Source organism: Cajanus cajan, chromosome 10 (assembly GCF_000230855.2).
Source record: "Cajanus cajan strain Asha chromosome 10, NIPB_CcT2T_4, whole genome shotgun sequence".
NCBI lineage: Eukaryota > Viridiplantae > Streptophyta > Magnoliopsida > Fabales > Fabaceae > Cajanus > Cajanus cajan.
Window position 1 is genome coordinate 43,999,294 of NC_138526.1, and position 21,941 is coordinate 44,021,234.

The following is a 21,941-nucleotide window of genomic DNA, read 5'->3' on the forward strand; positions in this document are numbered from 1 at the left end:
ACAAGAAAATGATATTTTTCTAGTAGTGTGACTTCTAGTAGTGTGATTTCAACATGTATTCCATATAGAAATTTCAGTTGTTAGCTGCACCAACTAAAACACACAGTGATCACCTGAGTCTTCCACGTGGAGTATATTTGGAAGCCAAGTGTCATTTTTAAATTTAAAAACGAAAAAAATGCGTGACATGAAATATACAAGATTGAGTTATGATTTATAGAGTTGACTATCCAAGAGAGAAAATAAGCTTAAAAATAGTCTGACTTTGATAATATGTTCCTAAAAGAGCCTTAATTTCTCAAGGGACCCATTATGCCCCCTTTAATTTGTCTATTTTTATACACTCATTGATTGAAAATCTCATTGTTAACACTTTTGACGGAAAATATTTTTATACAAGAATAACATCGCTAGTTAGTTATACGATACTCGAAACAAGCAAATTAATTATTGAAGAATGGGAAGACTTTTACTAACAGGTATGATATAACACTAAGATATTTGAAACAACTTTAATTCTTGAAATTTGGCTTAGATATATTAGAAATTTATAACTCAAGATATGTGTCTTAATATTTCTAGCAATATTAGTAGTGAAAAATAACAATAACTCATGACTTAAAATGGATTTATATCAGCAATCCCTTAAAATGGGATTAATGTAAATATTAAAGAGAAGTATTAACAAACACACTCTTCTTAAAATATTTACTTTTATTAATTAGGATTTATTTAAAATTATAAAATTAAGAAAGAAAATCATTAAATAAAATATGAGGCTCATCAAAATTTGTATTTCTCAATAAAGAGTAACAAAGAATATGTTGCTAATATTTCTGAATATTAAATTTATTGATATAGTCATTTTTACTTCAATTTAAATTTTTTATTCACCTAAAATATCATGCACATATAATTTTTGTCTTTATCAAATTTTGGATCAGATAAGATTATCCATTATTTTTATTAATGCAATTTTTTTCTTGGCCTTTAGTTTTATACATGTTTTTTTTCCCCTCTAAATATCTATTGGAGGTTTTTCTTCTCACTATAGTTTTAACAAAACACTACTATTTTTATCGACATGTTTTTTGGTGGATGGAATGAACCCCTACCCACCACTATTATTGATGAGAACTTCAATATTTGTGAATTCGAGTCATATAGCGCATAATTAACATTACTTTCATCCTAATAGTTGGCAGAGGGTGTAAAGAGCAATGCCTGCACTTGGTCATCAACTGTAAGTGAACTTTGATCATCTCCATGCTGATAAATAGCTTGAGCTGCTCTAGCCATGTTGAGAGAAGTCCTCGCAACTGACAAAGGAAAATCAGTTGTGGTCAAGGCAAGACCGTTTAGCTCTAACCATAAGTTCCCTATGAGCTTTCTTATATGTTTCCTAGCAACATTTTCATCAGAAATATTATTTTCTGCCATGAGACATTGTATGCTGCAAGCATTATCTCCTCTTTTCTGTTCATCCTGAAAATGAAACATTAACAACTTCTCATCACAATGTCCATTTTATAGTTCAAATATGTTATAAATCTAATTAAAATGATTACCATAATTGATATTAGGATATTTAGGATACTTTTGATATTAGGTCAATTAGATGTAATCAATTACTGACTAGAGAAAAGAGATATGTAAATGTATCAATATAAAATGAGGTACCCTTGAGGTTCCTAAGTCGTCCCAAAGCCTAAGAATTTCCCCAGAGCAAGAGAAGATCCTCGGATATGGGATCATCATGGAAATGGTTTTCTCTGAAAGGTTGTCTCCAATAAGTAAAGTTGAATGCACTAAGGCCATAAATGACGCTGAAGAAATCACTCCATTATCCAAATATTCCCTAAAAGTTGGGACATACTTATTGTTGAACCATTTGGCTTCTTTTAAATAGGCTTCAAATATGTCTATCCACTGCAACAATTAACCATCAACCTCTCATTAACCTCAGTCTTGCCAATAGTTTCATAAAATGTTTCAGTGTGAAAGGATATTCTTATTCTTACGTACTGTTCTTTTTATGCAAGTAATAACAGTTTTCCCGTGCTCTTTCTGAATTCTGTATGCAATTTCATGGATGGTGTTGTACAATGCCATATAGCATATCTTCATATATTCGGGTAGTTGCTCCATCGCATCAAGATCCCACCTATAAATAATAATAGTTTCACATTTTGATCATTAATTTTTCTAGTTGATTTTAATTCAAACAAATTCTAGATTTGAAGACCTTCTGATTGCCATGGTAAAAGGAACAAGTTCATCTAACTTTCCATGAGTGTCGAACATATCATCCATAACTTGCAAAACAGATATTGCTTTTGCAAGTTCAATGCGGCAATTTGAATAGCATGGCTCTGGTAAAATCCCTAACACCCAGAGAAAACACTCTCCTGGTTTATCTCTGCCAAAACCAATACTTTCAACAAGTCCCAAGTTTTTCCACCACCTAATCAAATCAAAGAAATAGTCCTGTATGACATATTCAAAGCATATTTGCTTTTTCGATATTAATATAATGAAAATGATATGAATAAAAGTGGGAAAAACATAAGTTGGAATCTAAGTAACAATTGAAGGGATATTTGGACGTACATTAGATATCTTTTATTTTAATTCCCATTTTTGACTTACACCAATCACGCCCTTAGTTCAATTATTTATTATTATCATGCATCATGCATAATACAAAATTAACTTTTACACCAATCATGCTCTTAGTTCAATTATTATTATTATTATTATTATTATTATTATTAGGCTTAAATATGTTTTTAGTCCTTCAAATTTAAGATAAATTTATTTTTAGTCCCTCAAATTTAAAATTGTTATTTTTAGTCCTTATAATTTTCAAAAATCTTGCTTTAGTCCCTTAGGTTATCAATAACATATTTGAAAGTGACTAATTAAGACAATTATAGAATATCAACTGGATTTAATGTGATATTTTCACTAATAAGGACATCAATAGGTAAATTTTATGCAATAATGTTTGATAAATTTCTTAACAAAATTTGAATATAAAGACTAAAATAAGATTTTTTTGAAATTATAAGGACTAAAAACAATAATTTTAAATTTGAAGGACCAAAAATATATTTATCTTAAATTTGAGAGACTAAAAACATATTTAAGTTTTATTATTATTATTATTATTATTATTATTGTTATCATACATAACACAAAATTACCTTGATATCTCTGCTAATTCTTTTTGGTGCATCGATTGACTAATGTCAAAGTCAAGCCTTGCCAACTTTAGAAGATCTGGTATTTGGCTGCTTGTTTTCCTACATTCGACCATGTAGTTTTTGGCTTCTAACCTAGCCATTCGTAGGTGCCTTGGAAGCATTAAGGCTCCACCTACAATATTTTTTACTTCAAGACTTAGGTATGGGAGTGACCGATGCAAATGAGCCCTTGAGAAGTCCATGGCCTGTTGTAGTACTTCTTCATCTTTTGTACCTAAATATGATGACTCATACAAACTTAACATGCCCCAAATGTCTTTGGTGACTGATTCCTTGAAATTTCCACTTTTGTCCAAAAATTTATTGAAAACATCTATGGTCAATCAACAACACAATCAAATTAGTAAGCTTGGGTAACATCATTTAGTTGACATATTAGGTTAAATGAGAATATAATCCATGAGAATACGCTTGTGGATAATTTTGTATTATACATGTTTAATATTCAAATGATCATTCATGAGAGTAATGAAAAAATGGAATTCTCTCATGTTTTAAGAAGACAAAAACAAATTATAATAGTGAATCATGGTAATCATGCTTCTATTTTTGTGTCTAATTTTCTTTTTTCTCTTGTAGCATCAGGGAGAGGAAAATAAAGACAATCAAAATTCAATATATTTGTTGTGCCTAAAGTGTGTGGGTATCTTCCAAAGTCTCACATCGAATAGTTTTGAAGAAGGGAAGTGATAGACTACTACTATAAATAAGGGGTGATAGTTTGGGTTTACTCACCACAACAACACTAGTCTTTGGGTGTATTGGGGATTAGGGTAGTTGTGTGTCAAGAGAGGGTTTGCAATTTTTCCATGCAAAAATTGTGTAAGAGGGTTTGCAATTTTATCCTTGTAAAAATTGTAAGTGGAGAAATAAAATAATTTGTTGAGTGTGGATGTAGGCAAGAAGTGTCGAACCATGTTAATTTCTGAGTTTGTTTCTCTATTTTTTGTTTCTCTCGTGTGTGTGGTTCTGTTGTTGAAGTTTTCTTTTCCTTCTAGAGCCAAGTTAGTGTGGTAAGACTCTGTGGGATTCTTAATTCTTAGTATGCTCTGTGATTGCAGCATTGTCTGATCTTCCACATCAGAAAAGAATTGAGGTTTTGACCAAGGGAGGATTTTCATGAAGCAGTGTACCAGGGAGGAAAAGAAGGGGTTTCCAAGTTTCGCCAGAAAACTTGTGAGAAGGGGTTTTCAAGTTTCGCCAGAAAACTTGTGAGAAATGGTTTTCAAGTTTCGCCAGAAAAACTTGTGAAAAGATGATTTTTCAAGTTTCGCCAGAAAACTTGTGAGAAGGGGTTTCCAAGTTTCGCCAGAAATCTTGTGGATGATGATGGATTAATGTGAGATTTTGGATGAAGGGAGGATATGTTGTGCCCAAAGTGTGTAGATATCCTCCAAAGTCCCACATTGAGTAGTGTACTATCCGTACCGCTATGCCGAGCTTGAGCTCGGCATCATAGCGCAGAGTGACCTCGGACACGCGCTATGCGACATCGGCTCGCTATCCAATTAGGTCATAAACTGATCTCAGGCCCAAGGCCCAACAAAATCCTAATACACACAAAGGTACGTGCATTACTTATACGAGACTCATACACCCACAAATACTAACTTTAGCATCGGAGTCTCTTTTCCAGGTACCACCCCCATCTTGGAGCATCAAGCGTACCAGCGAAGGAGGCTCACCAATCTTACTCGGAGGATCATCTTTACAGCAGATTTTCGGTAAGAACATTTGGCGCCCACCGTGGGGCCGATCAAGACAGTTCTTATCGGCCACTCTTATGGTTTCTACCAGAAGCCATAGCAGACGCGCAACAGACGACCTAGATCACGCAACTACCATGGACAACGAAGCAGCATTGAGAAGGCTGATCAAGCAGGTCGAGCAGATGCGGCAGCAACACACTGCCGATCTGCAAAACATGCGTGCCAAGCATGAAACTGACCTAGCCGCAATGCGAACCGCCAATGAAGTAGACCTAGCGACGCTGCGCGCCGAGAATGAGCGTATCCACGCTCAGCTACCACGGCGCACCTCTGATCAACCCCCTCAACCGAGTCACCTAAACGAGGAAGAGGGGCACTCGGTTTCTCAACTGCCAATAGTGCATAGGACACCGACTCCAAAGCCTGCCACGCATCGATCTCATGCACCGATACACAAATCGGCCCATGAGGTCAGCAATGCTCCTACTCATGTCACGGGGGATCAACCAACCTTCCGCCGTCATCCTTTTATGGATGGCATTATGGAGACGCCACTCCCTCTCGGATGGAAGCCTCTCCACCTCGACCGCTACGATGGCACGACATACCCAGACGAGCACATCAACCTGTACACCACACATGTAAACCTCTACACCAATAACGATGCTACTCTATGTAGGGTTTTTCCGACCTCGCTCAAAGGGGCCGCACTCAACTGGTACACCCAGCTACCTACCGAGTCAATTGATAGCGTCGACACCCTGGTCAGACGGTTCACGGCGCAATACGCAACGAGCCGACCTCATCACATCACATCCGCCGCCTTGGCCATCCTTAGACAGGGCGACGACGAACCATTAAGGATATTCATGGAGCGCTTTGCTGGCATCTCCGTCAAAATCCGCAACTTAAACCTCGAGGTTGCACTGCACTCCATGCTCATGGCGTTGAAGCCAGGACCTTTCGTCGCCAGCCTTTGCCGACGACCTCCTCCCGACATGGACGAGCTCTGAGCTCGCGCTGCTGGGTACATCCAGATGGAGGAGCATGCCGAGTTCCGCAAGGCAATTCGCGACAAACCACAAGGAAAACAAGACCAAGGTCAGGCCACGAACATTTAAAGTTGGCAACCTTGTTTGGCGATTACGGGGAGAAACAACAACAGACCCCTCCAAAGGAAAATTTGGAACTTGGAATTCCACCCACCTCAAATTTTATTTCTCTTAACTTGTAAATTCAGGGGATGTACTCTTTTTCCTCCTCAGCCTTTTTTCCCACTAAAGAAAAGGGTTTTTGGCCAAGGAAGGTTTTAACGAGGCACCCCTCAGAAATAAATCAACAAAGCAAATCCATTCCCATACATTTCCGGTATTGGCACATTAACCATGACGATTAACCAAGGTCGAGTTCGAACCTTGATATGCCAAGGTCGAATTCGAACCTTGATATGCCAAGGTCGAGTCCGAACCTTGAGATCACATTTTCTTCACCAAGGTCGAGTTCGAACCTTGATATGCCAAGGTCGAGTCCGAACCTTGATATGCCAAGGTCGAGTCCGAACCTTGATATGCCAAGGTCGAGTCCGAATCTTGAGATCACATTTTTTTAACCAAGGTCGAGTTCGAACCTTGATATGCCAAGGTCGAGTCCGAACCTTGAGATCACATTTTCTTAACCAAGGTCGAGTTCGAACCTTGATATGCCAAGGTCGAATCCGAACCTTGATGCCAAGGTCGAGTTTGAACCATGAGATCACATTTTCTTAACCAAGGTCGAGTTCGAACCTTGATATGCCAAGGTTGAGTCTGAACCTTGATATGCCAAGGTCGAGTCCGAACCTTGAGATCACATTTTCTTAACCAAGGTCGAGTTCGAACCTTGATATGCCAAGGTCGAGTCCAAATCTTGAGATCACATTTTCTTAACCAAGGTCGAGTTCGAACCTTGATATGCCAAGGTCGAGTCCGAACCTTGATATGCCAAGGTTGAGTCCGAACCTTGAGATCACATTATCTTAACCAAGGTCGAGTTCGAACCTTGATATGCCAAGGTCGAGTCCGAACCTTGAGATCACATTTTCTTAACCAAGGTCGAGTTCGAACCTTGATATGCCAAGGTCGAGTCCGAACCTTGATATGCCAAGGTCGAGTCCGAACCTTGAGATCACATTTTCTTAACCAAGGTCGAGTTTGAACCTTGATATGTCAAGGTCGAGTCTGAACCTTGAGATCACATTTTCTTAACTAAGGTCGAGTTCGAACCTTGATATGCCAAGGTCGAGTCCGAACCTTGATATGCCAAGGTCGAGTCCGAACCTTGAGATCACATTTTCTTAACCAAGGTCGAGTTCAAACCTTGATATGCCAAGGTTGAGTCCGAACCTTGAGATCACATCTACTTAACAAGGTCAAATTTGAACCTTCAAACAACAAATTTGGGAACTCCTCAGAAGCCCCTTTGCTCTTACATCACTCGGTGCTTGGGGGGCTAGTGTACTGGCCAGCCGAGTTGCCGACTTGTCCCTCACCAATCTGTTGACTCGGTCAAAGGTTTACCAGCCTAACCAAGCAGTAAGCTCATTATTGCCGAGCTCCTTAACCCGACCATGAAACATGGACATCGGAACACCACATCGGCCCAAAGAGGCCACGTCATCAAACACATAAAAATACAATCGTGTCACCGCGCTGCCCACGCGTTATGGGAATGAGGTGACGGTTATGACACATGGCGTCATGACAAAAAGACGTACGGTCTTCGGAGCTCGGACACGCGCTAGGCGACATCGGCTCGCTATCCAATTAGGTCATAAACTGATCTCGGGCCCAAGGCCCAACAAAACCCTAATACACACAAAGGTACGTGCATTACTTATACGAGACTCATACACCCACAAACACTAACTTTAGCATCGGAGTCTCTTTTGCAGGTACCACCCCCATCTTGGAGCATCAAGCGTACCAGCGAAGGAGGCTCACCAATCTTACTCGGAGGATCATCTCTACAGCAGATTTTCGGTAAGAACAAGTAGTTTTGAAGAAGGGAAGTGGTAGCCTATTACTATAAAAAGGGGTGATAGTTTGGGTCTACTCACCACAACAACACTAGTCTTTGGGTGTATTAGGGACTAGGGTAGTTGTGTGTCAAGAGAAAGTTTGCAATTTTTTCGTGCAAAAATTGTGTGAGAGGGGTTGCAATTTTATCCTTGTAAAAATTGCAATTGGAGAAATAAAATAATTTGTTGAGTGTGGATGTAGGCAAGAAGTGCTGAACCACCTTAATTTTTGTTTCTCTATTTTTTGTTTCTTTCGTGTGTGTGCTTCCGCTGTTGAAATTTTCTTTTCCCTCTAATTTCCCAACAATATTCTCTATTCAAATTATGAATACGTGTACCAGAACGGGTAGGCCAGCCATTATGTCTCAATAAGCGAAATTGAAGGGCTGTGGCAAAAAGGTTTTCAACAGGTTCCCAATTCGTTAGCCTTCCAAGTTGTAAGTTGATCTCTTCTTTGAAATGGTGCTCAATTCCCAACCTTTGGATAGTATCAATCGTCTTCAATGTTCTCAATGAATCACTTGTATTTAGTAATGCTTCTTGGCTGCTTCTTTTAAGTTGCTCCAAACTTTTCTTCCTCAAATTAGTTTGATTAGGGACCTGATACCAACAACATAAGAAAATCAAACGAAAGATACTATGCAAATGCACATGTTCCTAAAATACTTGAAAACTTACATATTTTGTGCTCTTTATATTCAAAATATATATTTTGTTGTTTTCCCACTCATTCTGGCGGATTTTGTAGCACTTGTTATAAAAAATAAATTCATTATTGTTCATAGAAATAAAAAAGAAAAAAAAACTATGAAGTCATTAAAGTTGAAATCAATAAATTAGAAGTTATCATATATGTTACAGGTAGTTTTAATCGGTAGAGATTCGTTGAATTAGAATCACAGTCAATATATATTTCTAGTTATAAAAATTGTACATAAAACTAAAAGAACTAAGCAAAAATTAAAGGATAAAACAAACATTTTATATTTATATAGGAATGGACTGAACACCCAAATGAAAAAAAAAAACTACAAAGCCATCTAGACCGTCTCGGCTGTATGCCGATTGATATTGCCGACTCGGCCGTAGGCCGATTGGTATCGCCGACTCGACCGTAGGCCGATTGGTATCGCCGACTCGGCCGTAGGCCGATTGGTATTGCCAACTCGGCCGTAGGACGATTGGTATCGCCGACTCGGCCGTAGGCCAATTGGTATCGCCGACTCGGCCGTAGGTCGATTGGTATCGCGGACTATAAGGGCTATTATGCATGTGAGGTCGACTATAAACCTGTGCACTGCCCAGGCTGATTCACGACTTGATCTCCCTCATTTGATCACCCGACTGTAACCTTGGCCGACTCACCCTCTTAGAGTCAATCGACATATAACCAATTTGGGCCACGTCAACCAGACACTGATCTCACTCACCCATAAAGGCCTACTCAGTCATTATCCGATTGGACACTCGGAAATGGAGAGGTCCCACCTTCACCCACCAAGTATTTCCAGATTGGAACAGCTAAAGAGATCCCTACATTCTCGGGGCCCATAAGGCCCGTGAACAAGAAACTATAAAACCCAAAAACCCTAGAGTTGAGGAGGCAGTTTACACTTTTGAATGCTCTAGCTCTAAGGCACGATCTAGGAAAAAACCCTAGTCCACCCTTTGGCCGGAACATTTTGGCGCCCACCATGGGGCTACGGTGAAACTTTTCCTACGCCCCAAGTAACACAGGAGAACCCACACTTTACCATGGCGAGAGGCGGCACATCCAACAGCGACTCACAACACCCTACCATGGAGGAGATGATGGCATTGATCAACGGTTTGAGGGAGGAGAATGGGCGATCCAGGGAGAGAGAGGAGGGTATTCAACGAGAAAACGAGGAGATTAGGAGGCGGGCGGACGAGATGCAAGCTATGATAACGGCCAACGTCAGGACGGTGGAGGAAGATGTCATGATGGAAGTCCCCAGGGATTTTCGACCTTTTTCGGAGGCCATAAAGGCCGAGACCATCCTGAGGGATCATCGGATTCCCCAAGTCGAACCTTTTGATGGAACTGAGGATCCCAGTCAGCACTTGACGAATTTCCGCGCTCAAATGTTGATTTGTGGAGGAAGTATGGAAGTCCGCTACAAACTATTCATGGGTACACTCAAAAAAGCAGCACTGGATTGGTTTAGTGGTCTCCCTGACCGATCAATCATCGACTTTGATGTCTTTAGTCGGCTCTTCATGACACAGTTCGCCGCTAACAAGAAGAAGCCACTGATCACATCGGACTTGTTCGATCTCAAACAGCAGCGGGAGGAGTCGTTGAAGGACTTTCTACAAAGGTTCAATGAGGTCGCCTTGAGGATAGCGTCCTTGGAGGAAAGGATGGCAGTCATCGCGTTTCAGAAGGGCTTAAGGTTTGGAGCTTTCGACATCACGCTGGAGAAAGCGAATTGTCAAACGATGTCGGAGGTGAGACCTTTCACCCTGAGTCACATCAAGACGGAGGAGGGTCAAATCAACAAAAGGGCAGCTGAAAGCCGAGAAGCTGGGGTCGTCCCAAGAGATTTTTATTCCATATAAAAATGTGAAAAGGTTTTTTGCCGAGAAGGTTTTTAACGAGGCACCACTAACCAATAATTCCAACTTTATTAAATACCATCTATTTTATCTTTCCATGATCGACAGGTGTGTTATTTAAAGGCACCAAACTCGTGATTGTCGGCAAAAGTTCGATTGGGTGAGTATAAATAACTCGAAGACAAACTCGTGATTGTCGGCAAAATTCCGACTGGGCGAGTATAAATAACTCGAAGACCAAACTCGTGATTGATCGATAAAAATCCGACTGGGCGAGTATAAATAACTCGAAGACAGACCAAACTCGTGATTGATCGGTAAAAATTCGACTGGGCGAGTATAAATAACTCGAAGACAGACCAAACTCGTGATTGATTGGTAAAAATCCGATTGGCCGAGTATAAATAACTCGAAGACAGACCGAACTCGTGATTGATCGGTAAAAATCCGACTGGGTGAGTATAAATAACTCGAGGACCAAACTCGTGATCAATCGGTAAAAATCTGACTGGGCGAGTATAAATAACTCGAAGACCAAACTCGTGATTGACCGGTAAAAATACGACTGGGCGAGTATAAATAACTCGAAGACAGACCAAACTCGTGATTGATCGGTAAAAATCCGACTGGGGGAGTATAAATAACTCGAAGACAGACCAAACTCGTGATTGATCGGTAAAAATCCGATTGGCCGAGTATAAATAACTCGAAGACAGACCGAACTCGTGATTGATCGGTAAAAATCCAACTGGGCGAGTATAAATAACTCGAGGACCAAACTCGTGATCAATCGGTAAAAATCTGACTAGGCAAGTATAAATAACTCGAAGACCAAACTCGTGATTGATCGGTAAAAATTCGACTTGGCGAGTATAAATAACTCGAGGACCAAACTCGTGATCGATCGGTAAAAATCCGACTGGACGAGTATAAATAACTCGAAGACCAAAGTCGTGATTGATCAGTAAAAATCCGACTGGGCGAGTTTAAGACAGACCAAACTCGTGATTAATCGGTAAAAATCCGACTGGGCGAGTATAAATAACTCGAAGACAAACTCGTGATTGTCGGCAAAATTCCGACTGGGCGAGTAAAAATAACTCGAAGACAGACCAAACTCGTGATCGATCGGTAAAAATCCGACTGGGCGAGTATAAATAACTTGAAGACCAAACTCGTGATTGATCGGTAAAAATCCGACTGGGCGAGTATAAATAACTCGAAGACAGACCAAACTCGTGATTGATCGGTAAAATGCCGACTGGGCGGGTATAAATCTGGAGGGTCGGCTTGTCCCCATTCAACCCTTTCAATCGGTATATTGACGACAAATTATGAACTTGGTTACGCATACACAGTCAGATATCGGACGACCCTCTCATATGATTGATTTTTAAACTTTAGATGATTTTCTTTACCTCGTTCAAGTCGGTATTTTGGCGACTAAATATGAAACTTGTTGCTTATTTCAGTCGGATTTTGGACGATTTCATTTAATTGATTTTAAGCTTGGATTTTTCCCCTTATCTTGTTTAAGTCGGAATTTGGATGATCAAAGGTGAATTTTTATTACCAAAATGAATCGGAAATTGGGCGCCTCCTACGTTATTGATTTTAACTTGGAATAGTGCATTTACGTCCTTGAGTCGGAGTCCTAGCAATCAAAGATGAATTTTCTCACCAAAACGGAATCGGGATTCGAGCGACTGTAAGTACGGGACTCGACATTTGGCCGAGTTTACTTGGAAAACTAATAGAATTTTGAGTACGGAACTCGGTGTTTGACCGATTGTCTATGGAAAACTTAGTTTTTAAACTTAGAAAACTTTTGTTTAAAAATTGGCATATGGCCAATTTTATTTGGGAAAAATACGTTTTAAAACTTGGAAGATTTTCATTGCGTCACCCGGAATTGTGGCGATCACTTTCTGTTTGAAAACCTCAAATGTTACAATATATTTTGGGGTCATTGGTCATTGCAATCGGAAATTAAATGATTATCTTTGGTTCAAAAATCCCCATTTTTAACTTAGAATTTTTCCTATTTGTCGTGTGCTCTCGGTATTTGGGCAACTAAACAACGGTTTTCGAAAACAATTAAGCTTGTAACTTAGAATTCTTCTCACTGGCCATTCGAGCTCGGTGTTTAGGCGACTAAATGGTCTTCAAAAAATCCTCAAGTTTCATAACTTAGAATTTTTCTCATGGATCAAGTGCGCTCGGTATTATCTCTTTCTTTAAATCGGAATTGGGGCGATTTGATTGTCAAAACTTAAAGGTTTAACTTAGAAAATCTTTCATCCTTCACTAAGTTAATGTCTCGTCATTCTGATCGGTAAATAGATGATTGCTAAAACGAAAGGACATCTTTTGTCAAGTCTCGAGGGATCAAGAATCGAAGCAACAAACGCCCCAAAGACTACACCTTAAGCCTTTTCGCCTTATAGGCTCAAGGCCAGAAGGCAAGTAGACCGTCTCGGTCGTAGGCCGATTGGTATCTCGGACTATAAGGACTACACCTTAAACCTTTTCGCCTTATAGGCTCAAGGCTGGAAGGCAAGTGGACCGTCTCAGGCATAGGCCGATTGGTATCACCAACTATAAGGACTACACCTTAAGCCTTTTCGCCTTATAGGCTGAAGGCTGGAGGGCAAGTGGACCGTCTCGGCTGTATGCCGATTGATATCGCCGACTCGGCCGTAGGCCGATTGGTATCGCCGACTCGACCGTAGGCCGATTGGTATCGTCGACTCGGCCGTAGGTCGATTGGTATCGTCGACTCGGCCGCAGGCCGATTGGTATTGCCGACTCGGCCGTAGGCCGATTGGTATCGCCGACTCGACCGTAGGCCGATTGGTATCGCCGACTATAAGGGCTACTATGCATGTGAGGTCGACTATAAACCCGTGCACTGCCCAGGCCAATTCACGACCTGATCTCCCCTCATTTGATCACCCGACTGTAACCTTGGCCGACTCACCCTCTTAGAGTCAATCGGCATATAACCAATTTGGGCCATGTCAACCAGATACTGATCTCACTCACCCATAAAGGCCTACTCGGTCATTATCCGATTGGACACTCGGCAATGGAGAGGTCCCACCTTCACCCACCAAGTATTTCCAGATTGGAACGGCTAAAGAGATCCCTACATTCTCGGGGCCCATAAGGCCCGTGAACAAGAAACTATAAAACCCAAAAAACCCTAGAGTTGAGGGGGCAGTTTACACTTTTGAATGCTCTGACTCTAAGGCACGATCTAGGAAAAAATCCTAATCCACCCTTTGGCCGGAACACCATCCATAGAAATTAATGTGTTGGGGAAAGGCAGCAAGCTCCAAAAAAGGAACCGAAGAAAAATCATGCAAATCATATTCATGAAGTCCGTAACCTTCTCACAAAATCATTTTCCTAAGACTTATTTCTTTCGAGTTAATGTATAATTTTTTTAAAAGTAGTTGCAAAATTTCTTTCGACTTTGTCCATAAATAATTTTTTTTTTATTACAATCAACCATATTGTTTTTATCTACGAGGTTTAAATGAGACTTTACCCAATAAAATTTAATCTAATTTATCTTACATATTAGTGAACATAAGATATATGTTATGAATGGTATTTTTCTTTATTTATTACGGAGATTTAACTATTTTTGATAATGTCAATTTTATAAAATTAAAGTGATATCTCCAACGGTAGCTTTGTATTTAAATCAGAAATGGAACATGACTTTTGGTTAAGGACAACAAGTCTCTAACTACTTGAGTATGAATACTTTTAAACTTAAATAAAATTCAAAAATATTTTAAAATATAAATAGTTAGTGTTCCGATATATGCCTAAAAGTCTCACATCGCTTAAGAATCGAGGCTAAGAGTATTTTATAAACACCTCCTCTCTTTAACCCCTATTAGGATGGGTGACCTTCTGGGAAGTTTCCCAGAAATTGCGCAAGTAAGGATAAAACACGCTAAAAGTGAAATGTCATGAAGTAGAACCCTTGAGAGGCCAAATATGAGGACTGTTACATTAATAAATTTATTAAAATTAAAAAAATATAATTTTCAAAAACTTTTTGATGAAAAATTCCATCAGAAATTTCCAACAGAAAATTTCGTCGAAAATTTTTGACTGAATTTTTTGACTGATATTTCTGTCGGAAATTTCCGACGGAATTTCCGTTAGAAATTTCCGACGAATTAAATCATTTATGATGGATTTAAATCCGTCGGAAATTTACCCTTTTCCATCGAAAATTAACATTTTTCTTGTAGTGACCTACATAATTTAATTAAGTAATATGTTTGTTATTTTATATAAATCAGATAATTACATATTTCTATAATTCAATTTTAATTTTTAATATATTATGAACAATATTTTTTTATTGTTTTTAATATTATTCTTACTTTTCAATCCACTAATTTACTTTTAACATTCTACTTTTAAAAAATAATTATATTTTTTGGTAAATATATATATATTTTTTGATAATTTACTTAATTTATGACATTTGTCTTTAGATAAAATCACGTCTTGTGATATATTTTAAAAAATAAATTATATTACTATTGATCAAAATTAATGAATTGAAAGGTATAAATAACATTAAAAATAAGATATTAAAATTTTATTATAAGCATCAAAGTAAATTATAATATTTTTAAAAAAGCATAATTATTAAAATAGATTTGCAAATTAAAAATAAGAACAATATCAAATGCAATAAAAATCACTAAAATCTATTCTTAATTCTCAATATATTAAAAATAAATTATATATAACAACCTTATTTATATATAATAATAAGCATATTACTTAATTAAATTATGCTTGTAAAAATAATTTAATTATCTGAATTTAAAATATTTTTTTACCTTAATTATCTTAATTAATATCTTTTAATTTTTTAGCCATTTTAACCACTAAACTAATTAGAATTGGTGACAAATATCAAAATAGAATACTAGAAAAATGCCAAAAACCTAAAAATGATAATTTCTTTATTAAAGACTAAAATAAGACAGTGATATGTGTAAGAACTTAAAACACATTTAAGTTAATTTTAAAAAACTTTTTTTAATAATTATTTTTTGTTATATTCAATCAATACAATTTTTTATATAAATTTTTTTTATAATATTCAATTAATATAATTAAATTTTTTTAAAAAATATATCAAAATTAGTAATATCTAATTACATGCTAAAATCTGGACCTAGCGAGGTAGATTGTAGCAAAAACCATGAAAATTTTTCGGATCATGATATATACACTTTTTTTTTTATAAGTACACCCCTTTTTTTTTTAAAGTTAATTAAATGTTTAAAATATCCTTAATTTTATTTTATTTTTTAATTTTTTAATTTTACACTCCTAACATTTAATTTAACACTTTTTTTAACATATCTCTTTCCCTTATTTTCACGTGCACCTCCTTAATTTTTCTTCACCCACCTATTTTGATAAGTAATTTTAATTCTTTTAGTTTTACATTATTCTTTTTCCTTTCCTCTTTCAGTTTTCTTACTGATTTTACTATCCGCATAGTACTTTAGAATAATGAAAATGTCTTTTTCATAACACTAAACTTAATGTTAAGATTATTGGAGCGGTGAAAGGAAAGGAAGTATTGGAAGAAAATATGTGTTTCTAGTTTGATAGAAACTGTCGAGAAAACTACACGTACTTACAATGTTGTTGTCTACTAGTTCTATGATTTAAGTACATATGAAAAAGTGGAAGAAATGAGAAAATAAGAGAGTAATATAAAAATTAAGAAAACTAAAACTACCTGCTAAAATATGTGAGGAATTAGAAGAAAACAAGATGATATAATTAAAAATTGGAAAAGAGAAAGAAAGAAATGTGTAAAAAGAAAAAAATAGTACATTAAATGTTAGAGATATAAAATTAAAAATTTAAAAATAAAAAAAATTATAAATATTTTAATATTTTAATATTTTTTTAAATAAAGGAAGTGTACTTATAAATAAAATAATAAAAAAAAGTGTATATATCATTAGCCAAATTTTTCTTGCCGTTCGTTATCCCATATCGTTGAGTAGTCACCGTTGAACTCCTATTTCTTCACAACTGTCGGACTCTAACTCGGGCACAAGTATACATGGAGGGGTTTCGATTGCGGAATCCAATGTGACAGCGCGAACCAGTCCAAAGAAAATAAGCATCAGGAGGGACAAGTTTTGAGGATGGACGTGTACGACCACCCAACAGAGAAAGATGACATTTCAAAGTTGCTAAAGCCTAAAGAACATGTTTTGGGTCGCTTCACGACCCAATTTCTCAAGTGCTACAAAACCACTATGTATCACCAGTTCCCAATCAAAACCTAAGTGCCTAGTTGTGTCGTGTTGTGTTGGAGTCACCTGAACCTCTCATTGCTTCCACTTAGCCATGATTTGACATTACATTCCGATCGAGATTTTCTATAGTTCATTTTTTTTTTCTCGTAAAAAGTTTAGAAGAGTTAAATTGAACTTAGACCTCAATTTTTTTTATAAAAATATTTATAAATTATTTACCTGCAGTTCAATTTTGAGCTACATGAATCTGGACCATTGAATAAAATTTTAATAAAAAATAAAATAAAATAAAAATTTGTGGGAGAGGATTCAACTGCACCGGTACAATTTTTCCTCAACTGCTCATGATCCTTATGTATTTCATTCATAGCCTATTTGGTTTTGTCCGTCAAAAAAATATTTCCCACGGAAATGTATACGTATAAAACATATAATTTAGGCTTAAAATGAATATATTTAATTAAATTAAATGCATTTTTATTTCTTAAAATATGATAATTATGAATTTTTATTTTTATTTTTTTAGTTAATTCTTGAAAATTACAAATAATGGTGTACAATAAATTATAAAATTACATATATTATGCATATGTATAATATGTTTATATATTTATAGTCTTTTAAATTAAAACTTAGGTTTTTACAATTTGAATTACGATTTTTCTCCTCACTTATTATCTCAAGTAAAATCTTGATTTTAATAATATTATTCAATTGAAAATTTTTTCACTAGAATAAAGTCTTTTAGTATTATATATATATATATAAACTTTGATGAACTATTTTGTAAGATGAATTTTGCAAGATTTTTTTAGGAGAATTGATACATAATACATTCATTTAACAATCTCACCCCAACTCTTAAAATTTTGTATGACTTTTTTTTTATTATTTTTTTTATCTCTCCTCTTTCCTTTTTCTCTCCTTCTCTCTCTCTCTCATCTTTCTCACTTGTGTCTTTTCTTTTTCTACTTCTCTCTATTATTTCTCCTATCTTTCAATTATTTATCAATATTCATGTAAAATTTATGAATATTTTTTCTTTTGAATTATAAATATTAAAAATATTTTTGAATTAATAATCATTATCTATTATTTTTTAAATTATTAAATATTTAAAATTTGACTTGTGCTTATTTTTGATAAAATTTAATATTGAGAATTCAAAATTTCAAACGTGTAATAAAAAATAATTTTTACATATCGTGAAAATTAAATTGACTTATATAAATTAGGAACTTTGAATTAAATTATTCTATCAACACAATTATAAAATAATATAAATGTAAATAAAACAATTAAAATATCAAATATTTTAATATTTTATTTATATAAATACAACCAAAGAAAAACTTTTTAAAATTATTTTAATATTATTATATGTGAAATGTACTTTAAAAAAGATGAAAGATATAACATTGAGTGTGTATTATGTTTCACTCTTTAAGTTATAAGCAATGTCTACTTTAAAATTATTATGATTATTATTATTATTATTATTATTATTATTATTATTATTATTATTATTATTATTATTATTATTATTATTATTATTATTATTATTATTATTATTATTATTATTATTATACAAGTATTGACAATATTATTATCAATTATTTCATAAATTTTTAAAATATTTTGGTAACCATAATAATAATAATAATGACTTTCAACATGAAAATAATTTGTTAAATCTTTATTATGTGTTCTTAAGGACTATGATCAAGAGAATTTTTTTTTAATTTTTAAATTAAATTTCACAATTTTTAAATTAATGTCTTCATTTTTATTAAAGACATGAGTTCAACTTATGTCAGTACGATACAATGTCTTTATTTTTCGCATATGTAATACGGTATTATTTTGTTTTACTAAGGTCATCATGAATACCATATTATTTAACTTATTATTCAAACTCAACAACATGAACAAAAGTACGTCATTGTATGAAAGACTATCTTTATATGTAGATAAATATTATTTAAGAGAATATGAAATTAAAATCGGTCATTGATTAAAAAAAAATTATATTAATTTTATCTTTTTTATTCAAACCTTATCATTTATGTTATATTTTTCAGTAATTGTATTGTTTTTTTTTTAAATTCATGTTATTCTTTGAAATCTCATAATTTTTTTTCAAATCTTATAAATTCTTATGATATAAATCTAAATTAAAAAATATTGAATACAAAAGTTTTTAAATATTTAAAACTCATTGCATTCATACAAAGTCTTTTAAAATTTATAAGAATTTTTCACATAAAAATAATTTTTTTTTAAAAATCCTAAATCTAATACACTCCTAAGCACTTAGGAAAAAATTATCTAGATGACCCATCCATCATATGAGAGAGTATCATGGTTTAAGTATCACATCAAGTTTTTTTATGCTTTTTAATGTAGGACTCTTAATATTGTTACTATCTTTAAAGTTAACATTATTTATGATGATTATTACTTTGTTAATATATTGACTCTATGACAACAATTTTTCCATTGACAACTTCATTCGCTTATTAAAATTCGATATTTCATATTAATTCAACTTATTAATAATCCTTTTTATTGCCTAACTTTCAAAACAACAGAAAAAGCAATTATTAGGTTTTAAGCACACGAGGATAACATAATTCTAAAGATTAGTGAACTAGATGAAATAACTTTAAAATTTAGTTACTACGTCTAATTGACTCTAATAGTATACTTCCTTTAGACTCATATATTAAATTCATACATATTAAAAAACTTAGTTAAGTTTATTTAATTTTATTGAATTTATATAAAAATTAAATCTTGCTTTCTAAACTAACCTTAATAATATTTATTTGAAACAATAATCATATTTAATTTAAAAAATATTTTAAAAATGATATAGTCAAATAAGGTCAAGTTAGTTAAAATTTATTTATATTTAAGTTAAAATATTTTAGAAATTTGTTTACTCGTATATGAATCTAGAGAGAGCATATTATACAAAAAAAATTGCATGCCTTATAAGGACAAAATAGTCTAAGAAAGCACCTGGTCAGGAAGAGAAATGGACTTGATGGATAATTTAGTACGCATGGTCCCTGGTCTTAATGTTTGAAGAGATAAGTTCCGTGGTTGATACATGAATGGTCGTGAATGGTGAAAAGCAAGTGAAGTTGTAAACAATGAAACTCCAAGATCTGTAACTGCCATTATTGCATTTAAAGACATTGACGTCTCCTCTTGGTGTTGTAAAGGTTAGCTCACTGATAGAAGTAAATAGCTTCGTTGCGCTTATATAGCCAGACGAGTCAGTTTCTATCCACTCGTTTAGGAAATGGATATCTTTCGGTGAAGAAAACGGACCAAACATCACCACTATCATTTAACTTAATTGCAACTTGCGAGGAAAAACACATTAATAAAATATATATTTAATGGGAAAATTATTTGCTTATAAAAAAATAATCCCAAAAAAAAAACACATTACCATCAGTTACAATATACAATTAGTAAAACAGTTTGCAATTATTCGCTACTTTAAAATTAATATTTCAATCCATAATTTTACTTGGAAATTTGTACAATATTGCTAATTTTTTAAGATAACATTAAAAAAGTAATTAAAATTAATATCCTTTTGCAAATGATATTAAAATAAAAAAAAAATATCATGTTTTATAAATATGAATATTCTTTTAAAGCTTAAATATATTTTTAAGTTCCTGCAAATCAACAAATTATGATTTTGTTTGATTTTAGTCTTTATAATTTTTTCTTGTTGATATTTTTAGATCATTGATATTTTTTTAATATTCCTTTTGTTGGGAGGATATTGTGGACCAAAAACAAGTAAGGTGAAAAAATTCTCAAAATATGATATATGGGAAAAGAGATAAATCTATGCTAAAAAAAATTCTTGTAGCGTGAGCAACCTTTACAAAGTCTTTTGCAACCTTTGTGTTGGTAACCGCGTAGTCCAACAGAAGATGATCGAACTTCTACCAAGTTCATGTGAGCAACTTACTCATCGATTCATCACGAGGAGGGGAGACGATGGTGCTAGCTAGCTATCCTCGAGTCAATGTAGTTATGGTTTTACACATATAAGTATATTATGTTTTTCAGAACAACTGACTTGTATTATGCTTCAAGCACTTCCTTTATATAAGAAAAGTGTTATGGCACTTTAACACAGCCATATATCTTAGGCCTCTTTGAGAATTTGGCTTATAAGTAGAATGTATCTCTTTTATTTATCATTATGAAAAGAATGTTCCCTTTTCAAAAACTTATGAGGTAAGGAGTGATTTTCTGCGGTGGAATGAATTGTTGGGGACAGAGAAAGAGTTAAGAGGAGGTGGTTATCGGTATGGTTAATTACAGTTATGTGGTCAATATGGAGGGAAAGAAATTCTCAATTTTTTTCTACACATAACGGTCGAAGAGTTAATAAAATTAATACAAATTTTATCGTGACAATGAAATAAAAACTATCATATGTTGGATTGCTATGATAAGCCAAACAGAACACTATAATATGACTCAAAACGATTTGATCAGAATTTGATATATGTTGGGTTGGGCCTCCACTCACCCACGAGATAATGCATAGTAGGAGGACTAAGGCTCATGATATATACATCTCCTTCTTTTTATAAGTACACCTCTTTTTTTTAAAAAAATTTATAAAATATTATAATTTTTAAAAAAAAATTTAATTTTACACTTTCAACTTTCAATTTTGTTACTTTCTTTTTCTTATTCACACACTTTTTTTTTTCTCTTTCAATTTTCATATACTACCAAAATAGGTGGGGTGAAGGAAAAATAAGAGGATGCATGTAAAAATTGAAAAAAGGAAGAAAGATATGTGAACAAAAAGTACTAAATTAAATGTTGTGGATATAAAATTAAAAAATTTAAAACAAAAAATTAAAAATATTTTAAAATTTTAATTATTTTTTTTAAAAAGAGGTGTACTTATAGAAAAAAGGAGATGTATATATCATGAACCGAGAACTAATTAGAA

At 34.4% G+C, this 21,941-nt stretch overlaps 1 protein-coding gene across 1 annotated transcript; it reads right to left on the reverse strand.

Annotated features, from left to right (window-relative positions):
• Nucleotides 1-933: 933 nt before the first annotated feature.
• Nucleotides 934-20,191, reverse strand: LOC109817026 (putative terpene synthase 11). Its single transcript, XM_020382222.3, has 7 exons — nt 19,961-20,191; nt 8,369-8,630; nt 3,207-3,579; nt 2,246-2,464; nt 2,026-2,164; nt 1,681-1,929; nt 934-1,485 (listed from the first exon to the last, which is right to left on the reverse strand). The coding sequence occupies exons 1-7, from the start codon at nt 20,138-20,140 to the stop codon at nt 1,192-1,194; spliced, it is 1,716 nt and encodes a 571-aa protein (XP_020237811.1). The 5' UTR covers nt 20,141-20,191; the 3' UTR covers nt 934-1,191.
• Nucleotides 20,192-21,941: the final 1,750 nt, after the last annotated feature.